The sequence below is a fragment of the Streptopelia decaocto genome (assembly GCF_964273445.1).
Source record: "Streptopelia decaocto genome assembly, chromosome: 9".
NCBI lineage: Eukaryota > Metazoa > Chordata > Aves > Columbiformes > Columbidae > Streptopelia > Streptopelia decaocto.
Genome location: NC_138664.1, coordinates 19,790,695 through 19,810,040, shown reverse-complemented (window position 1 = coordinate 19,810,040; position 19,346 = coordinate 19,790,695). Strand labels below are relative to the sequence as shown.

The following is a 19,346-nucleotide window of genomic DNA, read 5'->3' as shown; positions in this document are numbered from 1 at the left end:
GGATCTTGATAGAGAAATCGATTCTTATAAAGTATGCTAGCAGTGATCTACCAGCCTAGGAATATACAGAAAGCAGTACCTGGCAAAAATCATCCTTGAGCTGCAGAAATGATTGCACTATTGATTTAAGCATCCTTTTGTTACTGAAAGTAACACGAGATGCAAAAGAGTCAATGCCACGTGCACTGGAGAAGCAAAGCAGGGAAAATACTGATCTTCCCAGGTCAAAACCTGGTTTAAAGAAAGGGGTTTAAAAAATAAAGCTAGGTTTTGCCTTAAGAAAATGTAGATAAGCGCTAGCTGAGGGAAAAAAACGTTAAACCGGTCCCAGCAGAAAGAAGCCCTAACAACATAGAACAAATTTCTTTATGTTTTACATACATCAAGTGTGAAGATTAAAGCTGAAAACAAGCACGAGCCCATCAACACCAAATAGCAAGAGGAAACAGTCTTGAAAATGGAATCCGCAAAGATCGGGAAATGGGAAAATACAAAGCCCAAGAGCACAAGGGGCTGATGAGAGAAGTTCAAAGCAGGACACGGGCACAACATACAAAGGTGACCCAAATGAAGGAAATGCAATATATTTCCAAGGTCATTTTCCATTCTAGCTGTAAAAAGCAATTTTACTGTCAGGGCAAAGCAGCGCGTGTCTCTGTCAAGGAAGATAATGCTCCTATCCTGATCCTATCTCTAGATTGTGGTGAGTTCCACTTACATAAAGAAAGAAAACATGGTTCGAAGCTCAAAAAAGAGAGTTTGCAAAGCTACTGCAAAAATAACCCAAATTTTCAGTATGAACCCACAATACACAGATAGAGTGTAGACTCCTTAGGGACTGAATGCCTTACAGATTGTCTACATTGGCAGTGAAATCCATCATGTAAACAGCAATAGGCTGATGTTTCCTATTTGTCCTATTAACCCACCATATGTCTGCATTTCACTGCTTCTCCACCGCTCCCAGGCCTTGAGCACAGTTCTGGAGACTGTATTTCTGTGCCTTGGTTGAGAGCTTTGCCTGCAACTCCATTTATTTATAGACTGAATAAAGCAGAGCTAAACCAGCCCTTTGTTGTTTCCCTTTCTCTTGGAAAACCCACTTGAAATTTCCTCATTAAAGCAACTTATTTTCGTAAACATGTGCCTTCAGAAGAGCCTTTCCTAAATGGAATAGCAAAAAGCCAAATATCTTTCCTGAAGTGAAGTTTTATATGTTCTATGGACCAGTGTTATTCAAAATACTCCAGGTGAGATACCTATGTGTTACTCCGGCAAATGCCATCACTCTTGGTACCAAAGGTGCACCATCGAAACAGGGATCAGGGTTGAAGATTTCAGTTAGGTCTCCTCATTAAGCTGTTTTTACACCTTTTTCCTAACTGCTATTGTGAATTACACAGTCTGATTTTGTAATATATACATTAATTCTTCCAGCTACCCCAGGCTCTGCATAGGTAAAACAAAGCAAAGCTTTACCACCACTAGCACATGCTTCAGAGTGACTAGATAAATGGCTTCACCTTTTTGTAGTGGAATTACAAATAAACTGCCATTATAAGAGTTCAAAAGGGAAGAATATAATATAACATAATCAGTTATGTTATGCGTGCTCCTGAAATGCTGCATTTGTGCTGTCTCAGAGACAATCACCTTGTTCCAAATTAAGTCTGGTGGTGACAGCAGGACTCAGGGTTACAAAACCTGGTCGGAACATCACAAAACAATCAGGTAGGTTGTGGTTTCAGAGAAGGGGGCACAAAGCTAAGTGCTAGCTGTAAAATACTTCATTAAAATATGAAGGCACAGCTTACTTTCACCTTTATTACATAGCAACAGTCTCAGTGACAACTTGCATCAGAATATCAAAGAAAATTACCATAAGAAACTGCCCTCCTCCTCGCCCCTCTCCATTTGCCTTCTGCACCCACCACCCAGGCTTCCAAAATCAAGCACCAGGTGTCTGCTACTCAAACCGGTACTCTGTCTAATTAATACCTTTTGCTTCTTCACTGAAGGGTGTTAATTAGGTGATCATTTTTTGAGGGCAGAAGAAAGCCCACCATCACTTTGACAATGTATTGCATTTTTGCTTCATTTAGGATGGGCAAAAGGCTGCCTAATTAATGTCTAGTTTCTTTCCAATACTCACCTTTACTAAACCAAAGTATTTGAAATGAGTCAAATCTACCAAAAAAGTGACAGCCAGCTGGAGAAGCCTGAAAATATCTCAATTCCATGGAAGCACTAAAGCATCCTGCCTGGTTTTGCCTATTATTTAGTAGGTCTGATGGTTTTCCATTCTTTTATCACTAGAAAGCATGGGTTTTAATCATACCAATGGCAAGAAATGAGTCTGGGTTTAATCACTTCACTGATAAGAGATGTTTCACAGTTTTACAGTGTCCTCGTTGCTGCAGGTGACTCACCAGCTGCCACAGCATTCCTACACATTCTATACTGCATCAACCTCTGGCTAGAAGTGCACTGCACCAGTTCCATAAACTAAAAAAAAGGCATTAATTTTGAGTTTGTTTTGCCCTATTTAGCCGACTACAGAAGCAGCTTTAAGACCAGTACCTCGATGTGCGTATCAGATACCCAGATGAGCCTATACCGTCTATAAGCATAATGAGAACTAGAGCGATACATGAAATTAATTCCTGCAATCTCATCTTGCAGCTTTATATAGCTGAAGGTAGGTTATGACTTGCTACAGAGGAAAACGCTACCCAGAGAGCATCATGTAAAATGCATGAGCTCATGATGTAGCGTTAGATTCATTTCACAGAGAGGGAAACCTGAGGATTACTTTTCTCCAGGTCCACAGACATGAGGATTAACATTTTCTGGATGCAGACCAACATTCCTTATTTCTCTGTGCATTAGAAACCCAGGCTTAGTTTGACATGCAAAAAGATTTATGGACGAACTAATTTCATTTGTTTGCTGAAGGAAAATCCAGAGTCCTTAAGTTTCAGAGCCTTCCCTGCTGCAAGGCCATCCTGGGAACATGCCCCACATAGCCAAGAGACGCTTCTCTGGCACAAATGGATGGGGAGAAGACACACTGATCAGCTTCTGGGTTATAAATCAAATGGATTCAGACTGGAAAGGATTTCTGAAGGTCCTCTGGTCCAACTGCCTCCCCCAAATGTAAATGCCTTAGATCAGGTTGAGGCCTTCAAGCTGCCCATTCATCTTCTCCCACATACATTCAGTGCAGATGCTTTTATTCCAGAGCTTACTCAGAATAAAAAAGCAATGCTCAGCTTCACACCACAATGATTTCTGAGCGCAACTATTATTGTACGGTCACTTTTATTATGCAAACACTGATCTCAGTAACCGTATTTCACTGAAAAACACACACACACATGAAAAAACACATCAAATGACAGTTCATAGAAACATTACTGGATAGAAAAAGACACTGTTGTGTTGTGGCATTTACAGCTACATGCTTCAATTTCAGGAAATTACTTTCACCCCAAATATATTCTCATTATAGAAACTGTTTGGGTTCAGAACCCTTCTCTGGGCATCTTTCTCATTCACACATGATTTCATGTGTTGTGGGAGCGTTTACAATTCTGCTTTTGCAACAATCCCATATCTGTATGTTTGATGCCATGATGAAGACATGAAAAGAGATTCAAGTCTGGAATACCCAGCAAAGGAAGAACAGTCAGAAGATGAAATTAATACCTACTCCCTCATTTTGGCCCCACATTGATGTCACCCTGCTGGTTACAGTCACCTTTGGCAGGGTAGGAGTTACGCAGATCTTTTTTCCTAGTTCTTTAGCTGGAAAGAACCAGGTTCTTCTAGTTCTCCAGTATATAGTAACCGAAACACTGACTTAAGTCTTTTACAAACAATTGGGAAACTTGGTATTTTACTTAGTTACTGGAAAAATGATGCAACAAAGTTGAAATACATTCCACTTTAAAATTATAAGCAAGCCTTGATATCAACATTTATTTGCTCACTTAGTTAACTCACCAACTCCTCTATTTTTCTGTAAGGGACTTAGAAGTGCTGGTAAATAAAGTAGTGGTTTACATGTATAAACTAACTATTCAGATGACCCATGAGAAGCAGACATGGGGTTAAAGATGCTATTTTTACACAGGCTTGTCCCTAAGGTCTGCTCTGCAGTTCCTATCATAGCCCATTTTCCACTGAGTGCAAGCTCTATTTTCGATTTATAGCTTCTTCATTATGAAAGTATTCCCTTTTTTCTAAGCCCATCTGCTTAGAGGCATCGAAGGAGTATTAACGAGAAAGCTCCAAGCCTCTCTTCTGCCCTATGAGTTTACTAAAGTGATTCTCTCTGTTTTAGTTGAAGAGACATTTTAAAATATCACTGCAGACATGATATTAAGTCATTCTCTTCCATAGGAAGATAAGAAAATCCCTCATTTACTGGGACCAGCACTCACCAAATAAACAATAAATTAATGGAGACATTTCAAATCCAGCTCAAAGCAGTTCTGAGACGCACATGTCAACTTGCCTATCAAATAATTAATGATGTCCAGATCAACAGTAAGTGCACCAATTCGTTCAGTGCCTTAAAAAGCATATTTCTTCATATTTCAAAGAAACCATTAGAGGATATCAGTCAATAACTAACCTGGCTGTCTTTAGAGCAGCTCACGTATACCACAAGCAGCACAGAAGACGACATGCTAAACAGAATTATATTTAGCCATGTGGCATTTCAATCAGGTGCTTTGAAAAAGGCAAGTCTGGGTAACTTCATTTGGCAGTCTGCGTAGAGCAACAACTTGCCTAACACCAATTAAACAAACATGGGTGACGAGGCCGCTTTTGAGCGATCCCAGGAAAACAGCAAGTCATTCCTCACAGAGGATACGCATCTCAACTCAGGGCAACGCCAGCAGAACGCAAGCCAGTCTTAATATCAAAATAGCTTAAAATACAAGAGAGGCTTGTCATAATCACGTTCCGGAATACTACATGGATGGCTGGAAAAGGTTCCCCTGGGCTGACTGCAAACCAAAGGGGTCAGCATTGCAGGACCGATGCAAGACTCAAGTGACTTCAGGCAGTTTTCATCTTCTGATGAGGGATCCAAAGCAGACATATAAGTGGTAATCATGTTCACTAAGTAGCCACCTTGAGCTATAAACTATTTCTAATTTGAAGGCCAAAACTAAAATCCCCAAGTGGCTGTTGGAATCAGGCACTCAAGCTCCTCACCTGAAGGAGCTGGGCCGGTTGCTTGCCTGATGCTGGCACAGCACAGGATGCCACACTGAGCCTTTTCAGAATTCTCTAACTGTGCAGCAAACGCTGCTCTTGCAGGCCTGGTGGTTCAAAAGAGCCCACGCTGTCAGGTCTGAATGCATCAAGAAGCATTTATCACAAGAGATTTTCTTCCATGTTGAATTTGTAGGCTACTTTCTCTATGGTTTTTCCAAAGATTAAGCTTGCATCATCCTCAGAATAGGTAGGCATTATTTTCCTGTTCTTTCCATTTATGCTTCTCCCTGGCACAACTTAGGGACAAACGACTTACAATTATCCATGCAGGGAGAGAAAAATAAATAAGCCAGCATTTATTAGGTTTAACTCCTTTTTTTAGGTCACTACAGAAATATTATTGTTGTAGTTAATGAATGTACAATAATTTCTCCAAAGCAAAACCACACAGGAGCAGAAAAGCTCCTGTACATTGCCAAAAATTGTCAACAACTAAGAACCCACTCCCTGGAAATAAGCAGGAAGGAATTCAGCTTCACAGCACCGAAAAGCTGAGTGTCAGTAGACAGCAATTTGAATTTGTTAATGTTCACATGTAACAGAGCAACTGAAACCTGCAAGCTAAGGATCTGAAACAAATTTAAGACCACCAGATTTGCACCCTACAGCTATTGAGAACACTGCAAAATGCTGGCGAGGATAACAAAAAAATCTTGTGTTCAGATTAGTTATTTAAAATCCTCAGACTATGCCATTAGAAAGCTAAAGGTTTAAAGTACTCCTCAATTTTGCTGTGACCTTTCCTGATCCAACAAACGTGTGTTTGAAAGGAGACTGATTACATTTCTCTTTAGCACAAAGGAAGCACATCCTGAATTGCAAACCTCTTTCTTCCCCTTTTATGCATTCTGCAGAAGTACCGAGCTGCTGTGTCTCATCCGTGATGAAGAAGCAGGACATTTGAATACACCGACCTTTTTAAAGAAATGCCCTTTGCAGAACCGCTGGGTTATGGAAGAGGTCACACAATCTCAGGCAGGGCTGAGAACAAGTCATTCAGTGAAGAAAAGAAATTTAAAACTCCATCTACATGCACAAGAAATACTATTAGCAGAAGGTACAACACATTTTAGATACATTTAAAAATGTAAATGTATAAAATACCAGCTCCACTGCAGGAGATGGGTTTAGAGGAGGGATGTTTTGTTTATTTCAAAGGTTTATGCTCCCTGTAGCTGGAGAGAATGACTGCCCGCTAACTGCTAAATTCAGAGTAACACATCTCTAGCAGGTCAGGTCTTGATCTCCCTGGTCAGACAAGCTATACAAGCCGCAGCCGGCAGCCCAAAGCCAGTTATTATAACATATTCCAGTTACAGGAGAAGATGAAGGCAGGAACGAAATGTATTAAAATGTAGCAGGGACGCCACAATCTGTTTGCCAGATTTACGCCCATTCGAAAATGGAGAGATGCTTGCTTCAAGTTGCGTTTTTCCATATTTTTCCCCAAACCACTTCTACAGGGTTGTTCAGCTTCTCCCGTTTCAACGATGCCTCTGACCACAGGAAGGTTTTGCAAACTCTGACATCCACACCAAGCTGTCTACCGACTCTTGCTTTTATGTAGGATGTGCCAAGGAAAATAGTCTTTGCCTTCCCAGCGCTTTGTGCCAGCACACACAGCTGCATCAGGGTTACGCCATAAATCGGATCCTGCCTCGGACCAGGGGTTGATCTCGCATGGCCTACTGACACCGCTTAGATTATGAGTACTAAAATAAACTGCTGAGGGCAGCTCCTCTACAGCATCAAATGTGGCTATTGATGAGATGAAATTCAAGTTCAGTATCGGTCAAGATTAACGCAAGCCTAACGTGATCATCCACACCGTGCATCCTGATCCACGCACAGAAATCACCTTCCTCCAGCCGCAGGCTGCTCGCCATCAGGAACCGAGTCACTTGCATCTCCTGACTTTGTGTCACCCCCCACTCCAGATGAAGTGCAGGCGGTCAACAAGCCCCCACCAAATGCCAGTTGTGGTTAAAGGGGTCAATTTTAGCTGAGAGAGTCAGCCTCACAGCTTGAAACACAATGTACAGCCCTCCTGTTTAGGCTCCCCTGCTCCACAGCAAAGGGCCAAGCAGTTGGACTCTTCAAGCAGTAGTCAGCATAAAAGGCAGCTGACATAAAATACCGATAGAAACCTGTTCCTTTGTTCAGTATAAAGAGGCAACTTTACAAAACCACCCCACTGTGCTACCAATACTAATCATAAGTGAAAAAAAACCCCAACCCAAACAACAACAGCTGTATCTAGTATAAGGCTTCTGCAAGAATGAAAGCGAAGCCCCCTAACAGTTCACCAAGCAGTTTTTAAACATTCATTTGGAAATTCTTCTGATTTTTTTGACCTGAGCAGCAGTACCAGCACATCACTGATACAACAAATTTAAACAGATAGCTTGACAGGACTGAAATAGAGAAGATTGAAAGGCAAGGGTTCGACATGACTTCACTATAAAACTGATGAGATATGAAAAAAGTACAACACACAAGCCAGTGGCAAGACCCAGCATTAAGAGAACTCAAGCCTGGCCTACTCAATATACCAGGGAATCCAGATCCAGCTGAGATGTATTTAAGAGTATTTGACTACATTTTAGAGATTTTTTTGGTGTTCGAGAAGAGTATAAATGGTGACCTGAACAATTTGGTTAAAATCTAATTTGGATCATCTCCCTTAAATCAAGTAAGAAAGGCACTTCATCTACTTAATATCACAGCACCCATAAAGAGCTGTCGTACTTAACACTAAGAATCTTCCATGTGCTCTTGAACCAAAGACCACATTCAATTGTGCAGCCATTTTACAACAGCATTAAAAGATATTTTTAAAATACCTTACTAAAGACCAGACAAATTGCACTAAAAGAATTTCTCCTCTACCAGGATAACAGTGGTGGTCACAGCAAGAATATAAGAACAGGGCAAACACGCAGTGATCTTCTGCCAGCCTGCAAGAGTTTGGTGCCGAGGGTTTTCCTAAACCAGAGGTGATGTTTTCATTGCCATCATAGAGCAAGTTTATATTTCCACAAAAAAACTGAAAATCTTTCTTTGGTAATTTTCCATCTCTGAGAAGCAAGAGCTCTGTTTCAGTTTGCAAAAAGAGGACAACAGTTTAATATTTGGAAAACCCTTTGGGAACTATAAATCCATTTATTTTTGTCACACTGAGGCCCCAAAACAGGAGAGCAGCAACGCAGGACAAGGTACTGACTGGGCAGCCAATGTCAGATTAACATTCAGTAGGTGCTGTTAAAAGGATAAATCATCTCTACAGTTAATTTTCTTTAAAAAGGGGAAAAAAAATGCGATAATGCTTTGAAAAAAAAATGTGAATGTAGGCCACTGACAAACAACTGTAACTCCCAGATTTTCACTGGGTACTACAAAGCCACAGACCTTATTGTATCTACTTAAAGCAAGAAGATGAAGATGGAGGTACAGGGACAGAAAACAGGTCTGTATTCATCCGTGCCCTTTCACAGTTCCTGCCTTGGCTATTATTTATAGCTCCTTAAAAGCTATTTCTCTCCTGTCATTTTTGCGCCATTCTCCCAACTAGTTCTCTTCCTAGAAACCAAAAAACAACTTTCCCCCCATCCCCCTTACTCCATATGGTTCAAGACTGGGGTCACTAAATTGATCCTGGTATTGCTAAGAATAGGAGCTTTGCAAGTCTGCAGCTTTGCTTCAAACAATCTTAGACCCTTAGCTGGGACCATAAGTTGCTACTGAGCACTACAGAACTTGCAGCAAAGTGCTGAAAAACCTGTCAAGTGCAAAATTTAACAACTTAAATCCGAACGCAAACCATCAATACCGCACATCTAAGTCTCATATTTGGTTCAGTACCCTCAAAACTGGGGAGATATGTGAACTGTCCTATCTACTTCAAGGAGTTTGTTTCTGGAAGGAAAGAGCTGGGAAGGGAACACTGCATTACAACATGTTCTAAGGGGAAAAAAATGGGGAGCATTGCACTGTAACCAATCTAAACACAAATAACACAACAGAAGGAAATGCCTTTTACAGTACTGAATGGTTACAACCAGGTACTCAAGCATCATTCCCAACTCCTTTGCATCAAGGTACAAATAGGATAAAGCTCAAATATTTCCAGAAGTGCAAGAGTCAGAGGTGACAGCACTAAGATTGTGGGGGAAATGCAAAGATGAATACAATCTAAAGCATTGTACGATGGGTGCCAGTCATCAACAAAAACATGAGCCCAAATACAGTAGAAGGGAGAGAAGACAATTTTGTGAAATGCAACATTTTCTTGGCAGTTCTGAGAACACTGGTGCTGGGCCAGAGACACACAGAGATCCCCAGGTCTGCACAAAGGCAGGAAGCTTGTAAAACCAAAAAGGTGAGTACCCTGAATTAAACAGAGAAATAACTGGCAGTGTTTGTAGATTATGGGGGCCAAACAGGCACCAAATATACCACTTTTTAAAATAACATGAAGCACAAAGGGAGTGGCAATCTGAATGTTTCTCTCTTAGTGCAGATGTAGAGCAGCTGTACAAAAGCAAAGCTCTCCCAGTCTAACTAAAACATCTATGTCTTCAAATAACTGCTAAAGACAATCCTTTCACCTGCAATTTGGAAGTATTTGCACCAAGTCTCCCAGTATGCCTGAGACATACCCAGATTTTGCCATTAGGTTAAATTAAAATCACTTGTTTCTGATGGGATGGGTCATATACAGCACAGCACCAGTAATGGCTCTGCTCACTTTCTCAGGCTTTTTCTGCATGAAAAGAAAAAAAGCCAGACCAGCCGTAGCTTCCCAACATACATCAATATAGAAGAGGAGTCCATCCAGAGAAGACCTGAGTCTGAGTCACAAAACCTCCATGTTCAGCTGCTTCAGGATTTTGAAAACACTTCCCCAAGGCAACTCTCTTCTAGCAAAGTGCTAAACCTCCCCAGCAGTAACTGCTGAACTCGCCTTTGTGTAGCCTGGCAGCACCAGAGAAGGAAGTTTGCTACAGACCTTGTTTTACCACATGCAAACATTGAATGAAATGATATCTCCAAATAATTAAATTTCCTATTCAGACACATTAAGGTAATCTATCAGAAGCGAAAACTAAGCTGCCCGATTGACCCTACACTGAAAGTCTTCAGCTACCAACTCAAGAAACACAGGATAATGCAATTCTGTTCAGACTAAATGTTTACTTAATTGGTGACTATCTGCCTTAAAACTGCAATTTTTACATCCTATTACCACATTTCTTGCTATACTAAATTCACCAGACTTGCTCTCTATCTATATACATATATTTCCTCCACATCATTTATTCTTGGCTTTGATCTCAATCTCTTAGTTCCCTCCTCAATCCTCACTAGCACAGTTTTCAGTCTTTTTCTGCTATGAACCCCCTTTCTGAATGAAGATGCCCCAGGACTGCAGAGTACAAATCAGCAGCATGCAGCAGAGGACATCGTCTGCTCATGTCTACCAAACTTTAGGCATGCCTACCAGTGAGGATCCAAATGTTACAGATTACCTCTTTCTCTTGTACAAAACCCCAGCATGCACTTTGTTATTAAAGACTCAACTATGACATTTTATTATATGAGTTTTAAATTTTAAAAAAATTAATTTTGGAAAAGACTAATTCTCCTGCAAAGGTCCTCAATATCTCAGTAACTGTATGCAAAGATTTTCCTTCTAGAACAGAATTTTTACAAGTTTTCTCGATTGACTATACAGATCTAAGAACTACTTCCAGTTACATACTGTGATATGTTTTTCTCATTTCAAACTATACCCAAAATGTGAATTAATATGTCATTACGCTTCTATAAAAATCATAGATATGCAACAGCATAAAATGTGAGAGTGGGAGTCAGCTGCTTGCAACCTTGGATGCTTAAAGCAAAGCAGAGAGAACCAAGCAATATTAAACTATCTGTACATACAGGTTAGAATACCTCAAGCAGATATTAACAACCAAAAGTACAATAAATGGAAATTCGCTGTCCTTGAAGATCTATAGAATACAAAAATCAACAACATACTGCAAAACTGTATGTCATGGATCTTCTAATTGTTTGCTCTGACAGCCTGTGTAACAACGGCCATAATTTCACTGTACTGAGATTAAAAACAAAACCCAAACACACAAAAAGCCAACAAAAAAACAGAAACCAAACCCACCCATATCCAATTCTCCCAATGTCTTTGACAATCTCAGATCCTGTATCAAGGGACCTTCCTTCCCTTTCCAAGCTCTGGACCGTAATAGTTTCAGATTTTCCTCTAGCAAGAAAGCATCATGTAATATTTTGAGCACTTATGTCAGTCATTACATACTATGTTTAGCATCATGGAAAGACAAGAGCTTCTTAACATTACAACACTTGCAAGAATTTAACAAGACTAACAGAAACAATGCAGCTGAACTCCAATTTATAACTGCATTTAAACCAGTTTAGCATCGCTTAGGAGTTTTGAATGAATATAATAGGAATTAAAATACTTCTACATTCACAACCTGAACTTGTTAAAGTAGATTATCTTCATTAACTACCACAAAGCTTTTCTAACAAATTAGGCAAAAAAAAAAAAAATCTAAGAGTGATCAGTCAAGATGGTATCTACTTGTTGTTTAAAAATACACTCAAGCATCTGTTTTTTTTCAAGCTCCTGCTGAATGCCTTCAGTGAATTATTGCAGTCTGCTCTGGGTCTGCCATGATGCCTGTTGAGAGCTTACCGCATTGCCAAAATCCTTGTCAAGCTCTTTTCTAGGCATTTAAGTTCAATTTCCTTCTTTTTTCATTTAAAATGTTCTTTATCAGTTTTATCAACTTCCCAGAATTATTTTTTTTTCCACCCACTTTTACTGCTGAAGTTTTGGACTGATTGTGTCTTTTCACACTTCCCCTTTTCTAGCCCATTATATTCCCCTTCCTCTTATTTTCTCATCTCCTCAATACGCATTCAGTTCAGGTTTCCAAGCACACACACAAGCTCTAGGAAGAGCCACAACGATCCCTACGTGCACCCACAGCCAGCAATAATCCACAAAACATGGGAAATAGTAAATACCTGCACTACTTACTTACACTAAATAGCACTTTCCCCTCAACAGATTCACTAATGTAACATTTTAAAATACTTAATGCAAAACAAGCCTATATGAATATAGTACAATCTAAGCCCACTTTTTTTCTTTATTCAATCCAGAACAGGACATTATGCTCTAAAAAAGTTTATTATTCTTTATTATAGCAGAGGCCCACAGCTTCTGACAACACATGACGAGGAACCCTTCACAGCTTCAAAAGTTATTGTCTTTTTTCTTGAATGAGTTTGCGTCAGTGTGTAAGCAGTGACTTCAACTACCCGGATGACCCAGATAAGCTTCAAGCTTACCAACAGGGCATGAATTTTTAAAAGTCTATGGTAGTTGTCTTACTAGGGGATAAATATTTTCAAGCTTTGACACAGATACATTCAATCCAGGTTGAAATGATATTTAGACTCAATCTCCTTCAACACCGAAGAGACCATGTAGTACAAGACATCAAAAAAGCGTTTAACTCATAGAGCGAAAATAAATTTAACATATCAAGTCATGCAAATAACATTTCAGATAACTATAGCAATTTGAACAACTAGATATTGTATTTTATACAGAACTTTGATAGCTCCAGAGTTAACTTTTAACAGCCACCCTCCTCCACCTTTATATAAGTCAGGTTTCATATTCTAACTGGAATATGAAATTATGAAATACCCATAAAAACAGAGAAGGGTTTGGGGAAGGGAAGAAGAACAGACTTGTATTGCCTGCCTGTGGTTCAATAGTTTGCCCATGACAATCTGACCTCCTGCCATAAAGTTAATAAAAGCCAAAGGTGACTCTAGAGGAGAAAGAACAGACACAGTTTCCCTAATTTAGCAAAGCTTTTAGCACTGCCCTATATAAGAGCCTCATAACAAAACATAAAATCTCATTAATGTAGCTTGGCATACCGTGTGTTTTTCTGAAATAACAGTACAAGTAGATGGAAAACAGAATGAAATTAAGACATGATGGGTATCTTAAACTGAAATGATGAAACCAAAGCAAGCTGAAATAGGGGTGGATGCTCGACAAGATAAAATAGGTGATGCAAACAGGAATGCCATCTGCAAGACGCATCGAGTGATCCTTCCACTCCACTGAACCTTGGTCTGGTCCCAACTAGGAGTGTGTCCGGTTTTATACATCACACTCCAGAAAATGTGACTGCAGAAAATCCACAGAAAAGCCCCAGGAACAGCCAGGAAAATGAAACTTCCCAAGAGCAACTGTGACAATTAACCTGGAGAAGTATAGCAAGTCATTGCTGATAAGAAGGTAACACCCTCCTCCCCACTCTAAATTGCAAGGATAGAAAGAATAAAAAGCCCAAGACGATAGGAAAGCAGGTTTAGGTTTGATTTCCAGAAGACCTTTCCAGCTAATAGATATGCAGAAACAGTTTATCTAACTTTCAATCTTAACAGGTTCATCGGTGGGAGCTGCAGCACCTCCAGCACTTGCAGAAGAGTCTGAATGCTCGGGCTTTACCACCCAAGGATGAATCACAGGCTAGCATTGTCCTTTGCAATGCAAGTTTTTACAATTGCCTCCTCTCAAGTAGTACTTAGAGCAAATGAAACAGCTCATTGTGAAGGGGACAAGGCGCCTCATTCATGAATTTAACGAGAAGTAGTCTTCAGACAGTAGTTGTGTTGTAAGGACAGTTAACACTCTCAGCATATTCATCATCTAAAAGCAGTTCCACTGAGTCTCTCGCTTTGAACTGGGTGTCGACAGAATTAAAACTTATTTGAAACAACTAGCAGTTTATTGCCTATTTACCTGTTAGCTGAGATCTCTCAGAATTCGGTGCAATTTTTGAGAAGGATACGTACATTAGTCATATTGCTTGTTTTTAATTCTCCTATGCGGGAGTTGTAGGAGGAAGGAGAATGGCAATGGTGGGAAAGAGAACAGAACTTTGAACATTTTCCTCACTGCTCAGCCCACACTCTCGCTCCATAAATGCTGTATGAAACTGTTTTTTAGTTTTATCTGGGGACCATTAAAATTATGTCAGAATACAATCAGTGCAAAATGGATGAGAATCAGCAGTCAGAAATAGCACAACAAGTACAAAAGCAAGTTTTTTCACTTGCTCTTTTAAGAAGCAGCTCATTTAAGAAGCTACTCTTTCCTGATTTTATGGTCATTTCTGTACTGGTTTCTGCCACCAGAAAAGCCACACTCTTTTTTTAGCCAGCTAGCTCTTTCTCATTCATCCAAGAAGAGGATGAAGAGAGCAGAGCTACACAAGCACCACCTAACTTAATTTGGTTTTATTTCCACTTAAGTCTAGCTTTGAATAATAACCCAAGCAATTTTAATAACGCAGTTTTCAGTTTTAAAAATGTGATGTTTAAGAACACCCTCCTCTACAGAACACATGACTTGGTTCTGGATTTAAGTGCACTTTACCAGACCAAAGCTCTGAAAAGGGAAGAACTTGAAAAATTGCTAGCAATTCAACCCACATGTCAGTGTGCTGAACAAACACTCCAGATTTTATGGGGGCAGTCCAAGCATATATTTTAGACAACAGTCAAATACAACCATGCTACTTTAACTTCAAACACTTCAAGGTGAAATTATTAGTACACTGAAGTCTTTATTTCTAAACAAGCAGCTGGAGAAACAGAGGTATTGCAAAGGTTAAAAAACAGCAACTGGAAAAGGCGTGTTATTCATCACCAAACAGCAAGTCAAGCACCATTCCATAAGAAGGAGGATGTTTGTTTTGAAGCACTGAAGTGATTTTCCAACAAACACCAGTTGGAAACTACAGGTTTAACATAGATCATCTTGACAGACTGGCTTTTTCCAGCTGTTCCTCCTCATGTTTCTTCATGTCTCTTCTAACCCTCCTTTCTGCCACTTCATCTAAACTACGCTCTGGATACGAGTGATGAGCTAATGTGCACCAGAAATGCAGCCTTGAAGAACCTGACAAGTTTCTCAGAAGAATATTCAGGAAAAGTTAAATATCTGACATGCAATTTTTTCTGTGATCTTCAGGTGCTTACGCAAGAGTTTAAAAGTAATCCATACAAGTGTCAAGAACCTACTTCCAGCTTTAGTAAATTTAAATCTACAGTTGGGTTGGATTAAACATATTCTAAATTACATTAATTCTGGAAAAATCACTGACAATTCAACAGTGATCTCCTGTCGAAAGCAGGAAGAAAAAGCTGCTTCCCACAGATACTCAGGATTCCACTGGGCATTTTCTGTGCCAGGTAAGTGGTGACCTGCCCTGCAGTTTCAACAAGTTCATTACCATTCCTTTATCATCCTAAACTCACATGGTGTTACTTCAGGTTCAACAAGTTCATTACCGTTCCATTATCACCATAAACTCATGGTGTTACTATACGTTCAACAGCACATGAACTATCACCTTTTGCTCCATATCAATAATAAGTAACCTAATTCTTGCGTGTACACTTTGGGATCCTTCCGAATACCTTCAAAGCCCACACCTGTGTGTTAGATGTGTTTGGTTTTTTTTTAAAAAGAGTTGTCACTGACATACTTGCACATGCCTGTTCAAACCACAACATCATTTTTTCTAATGACTTACAAGGAGTATACGCAATTCAGGAAATGGCTGTACCTATTCTTCAGGCCAAAGCCAAAGAGGAATTGTTCCGTTTCATTAAGCATCTCATTTGCCATTATTTGCTGCAAGAAAACAGTTCCTCTGTGGCAGGGACCACAGTCTTTAATTTTTTTTTCCCTTCTGTTACAACAGCATTCGAATTGGGGTAAAAAAATCAAGAGCAGCAATAAACCTTATTCAGAAGAACCTCCACCTTTCACTTGGCTTCAAAGGGCTCTAACTCCTTTCCAAGAAAATTCACACTCGCCTGTGTAAACTCCTACAGCAGCAGAGACACTCAGAGCCTCCCTTACCATTTAATTGCTTGGATGACCCTAGTAAATAAAATAAAAATTTAATGAGTTTTCATGATACATCTGGGGTCTGCAGTCTTAGATCTGCTACTGCTTGGTTACCTTCATGTCAGGTATGGAAGTCATGATTAAGACACAAAGAGGCTGAAGCCTTCCACCTATCCCAAAAATTTATCTCATTGTTGACCTCCAGACATATAACTACTGTCAAACACCAAATGTTTATACTGCCTACCAGCTATTTGGAATTGTTATACCAGCTGCCAGCATTTGACACCTTGCTTGCTAACTCTGCACAGGAACAGCTTCAGGCACGCAGCTCATTTAAACTGAACGTCAGAAGACCGCTCTCACCTCGCTTCATCCAAATACAAGGGGAAACACCCACGGCACAGGCAGATTAAGCCTGAGACGATGCTCAGATAGCACAGCTATCACATGAAGCAGACAGCATCTCTGCAACAGAGAACCACACTTCATCACTGCTCAGCCCCACTAGCACGTTCCTGCCGGGTCCCTCATTCCCACTGAACCCCAGTGGAATTTGCCCAGACCCTTTTAGGCTCCACAAGAAGTCCCTCACATTGCAGAAAGCCCACAATTTCCATTCATCCAGCCTGGATGTCAAAGCCGCTTCTGTTTGATTAACAGAGGCTCAGTTCTAGTTTCAGACTGCAAAATCTGCACATACTAGGACAATAATTGTGATCTGGGATCTTCAAGACGTTATTTCTTTCATATACATCTCTCCTACCATTGCTGAAAGCCTCATTTTTTTCTAGAGCAAGCAGCTGACATGCTGCAAGGCAAATTCACCTCGGTAGAAGGAAAGCGCTAGGACTGAATAATCTCTGCAGAGCAGAAAGGAAGAAGAGGGAAAGAGTGATGAAACGACAAAGCCTTGTGCGGGACTGGTATATTAGTAAGGCATCCCTTCCTATTAGGTAAATTTTCCCCATGCACATCAACTGCGAGCCAAGATCCCTGCCCTTCCCAGCACTTACAGGCCAAAGCACCCCCGCCATCAGCTTCCCCATGATGCTGCATAGGAAGCCGCCTCGGAAAGCCTGCGCTCGGGCACTCCTGGAGCGGGTAAAACCTGCCCTCCCCGCCACACGATAAAACGCACATTTTTAGAGCGCTGCAGAACCTCCCTGGGCGCAGGAGGCTCACCCGGGGTCACTCCAGCCCCTCGGCCCCGCTTCGTTCTGCCACTAATTGTCCTGCACTTGGCTGCAAACTCGCAGGGAGGAGGCACTCCGCGCTACCCTGAGCTCACGCTATCCTTCAAGGAAGAGAGAAGGGTGGGTTTTTTTGTTTTTTTTTCCTTGTTCTTTTACGCTCCTATCAGAGGACCTCTTCAGTTGCTAAGGAACTACGGTTTTATTGCATTATAAATGATTTAAGGCAGCCCGGCAGATGCAGGTTCAGTAGGCGGGAGGAGATGTTCCATTTTACCGGCAGCCTCAGGAGAAGCGGGGGGGGGACCCGCCGCGGCGCGGCCCTGTCAGCGCCCCCTCCCCTGAGGGAACCGAAAACACGGGGCGGGGGGGGGCCCACAAAACCCTGGGTCGCGCCCCCCTCCCCCCGCACAGGTCCAGGGGGTAGAGCACAGCGTACCCCCGCACCGCTTGACCTCCGTCCCCCGCCTCAGCCACCCCCGAAATAACCAGCCGCCCCCACAGCCCCGCGCCCTCCCCTCCGCCCCGCCGCCCTCACCGTTCTGCGCCGCGGCGGGTCCCGGCAGGAGCGCGGCCGTCGCCAGCAGCAACGAGAAGGCGGCGGGGAGCGGCCCGGAGCGCGGCATCCTCCCGGAGGGGAGGCAGGAGGAGGAGGAGGAGGAAGGGGGCGGCGGGGCGAGGCGGGCGGCGGCGGGAGCGAAGCGGCTCCGTCCTTCTCCGCCGACCTCCTACCGCAGCGCTGCGCCCGCTCTCGCGACGCCGCCGCCAACTCTCGCGAGATTTCAGCGGGGCGGAGGGAGCGGGACGGGGGGGGGCACGGGGCGTGGCGCCGCCCGCCCCTCTCGGCCGCCATGTTGTCGTGAGGATCGCTTACCCAAAAACTGTTGTTTTTACATAACTAAAAACCTGGCACCTGACCCCAGCAGGGGGAAAGGGCCGAGAGACATCGGACTATGAATCCTTAATGTAGAACACAGTCTCTTCCCGGAATATGTACTGATACGTGTATACACACTGATACCCGTATTTACAAGTTAATTTAGGGGCAAGAACCAAGAGACAGCAGACTGTGAATCCTTAATTTAAAACGCAGTCTCTTCCCAAAATATATACTGATAGCTGTATACATACTGATACTTGTATTTACAAGTTAACTTAGGGGGATGAGTAGCCAAAGTATCAGGAATCCGTATCTTAAATGGATTGATAAGGGTTCCCCTTTTTATGTATTATTTTATATAAACTGAGGCAGGGTCGGGTGGTCTGTAAACCCTGAAGTACCAACCAGTGGGGAACAGGGGAGGAAAATTGCGGCGGGGATTTTGGGGGATATTAACAGGGGCTTTTTGCCCTATTATGCGTGCCGACCTTTAGGTCCAACACATATTGTTGCAATATTGTTATTAAAAAGATTGCTTTGCTGAGAGATCCTGCCTGAGCCTATTATATTTGCAGAATAATTGTCTCCTACATTGTCCCCATTCCCCCCATCAGCTTCGCGTCCACACACATACAAAAGACCAAAATTACTTTAGACGCCATTTTATCAATCACTGCTACTCATTTATATTAAACAAATAAAGCAGTTAATGTGTTTTTTCAAGCACCCTCTCCTTTTGGCACAAGTAGGAGTCCAAGGCCACAAGCAGCAAAGATTTTTTCCCCAGGTCGGTGGGGGAGTTGGGGGCAGAAAGCACAAAAGCTCATTCCCGGTTCACTGGACCTGCCAAGTGTCACAGAAAACGGCCGATGCTGAGCTTTGGGCAGGTTTTCTCCTTATTTCCCTGTCTGTAAAACACACGTCCCAGGTCAGATCTACTTCTTACGCTCCAGTTGCTTAGCACTGCACTGGTGAGCCCAGCCCG

At 41.8% G+C, this 19,346-nt stretch overlaps 1 protein-coding gene across 2 annotated transcripts in view; it reads right to left on the bottom strand.

Annotated features, from left to right (window-relative positions):
• NPTN (neuroplastin) overlaps positions 1–18,236 on the bottom strand; it is a 53,273-nt gene extending 35,037 nt beyond the window's left edge. For both annotated transcript variants that reach the window (XM_082061487.1, XM_082061488.1), the window contains exon 1: positions 18,020–18,236. In XM_082061487.1, the coding sequence (XP_081917613.1) occupies positions 18,020–18,107 (88 nt within the window). In that variant the 5' untranslated portion in view covers positions 18,108–18,236. The remainder of the gene's footprint in view (positions 1–18,019) is intronic.
• Positions 18,237–19,346: the final 1,110 nt, after the last annotated feature.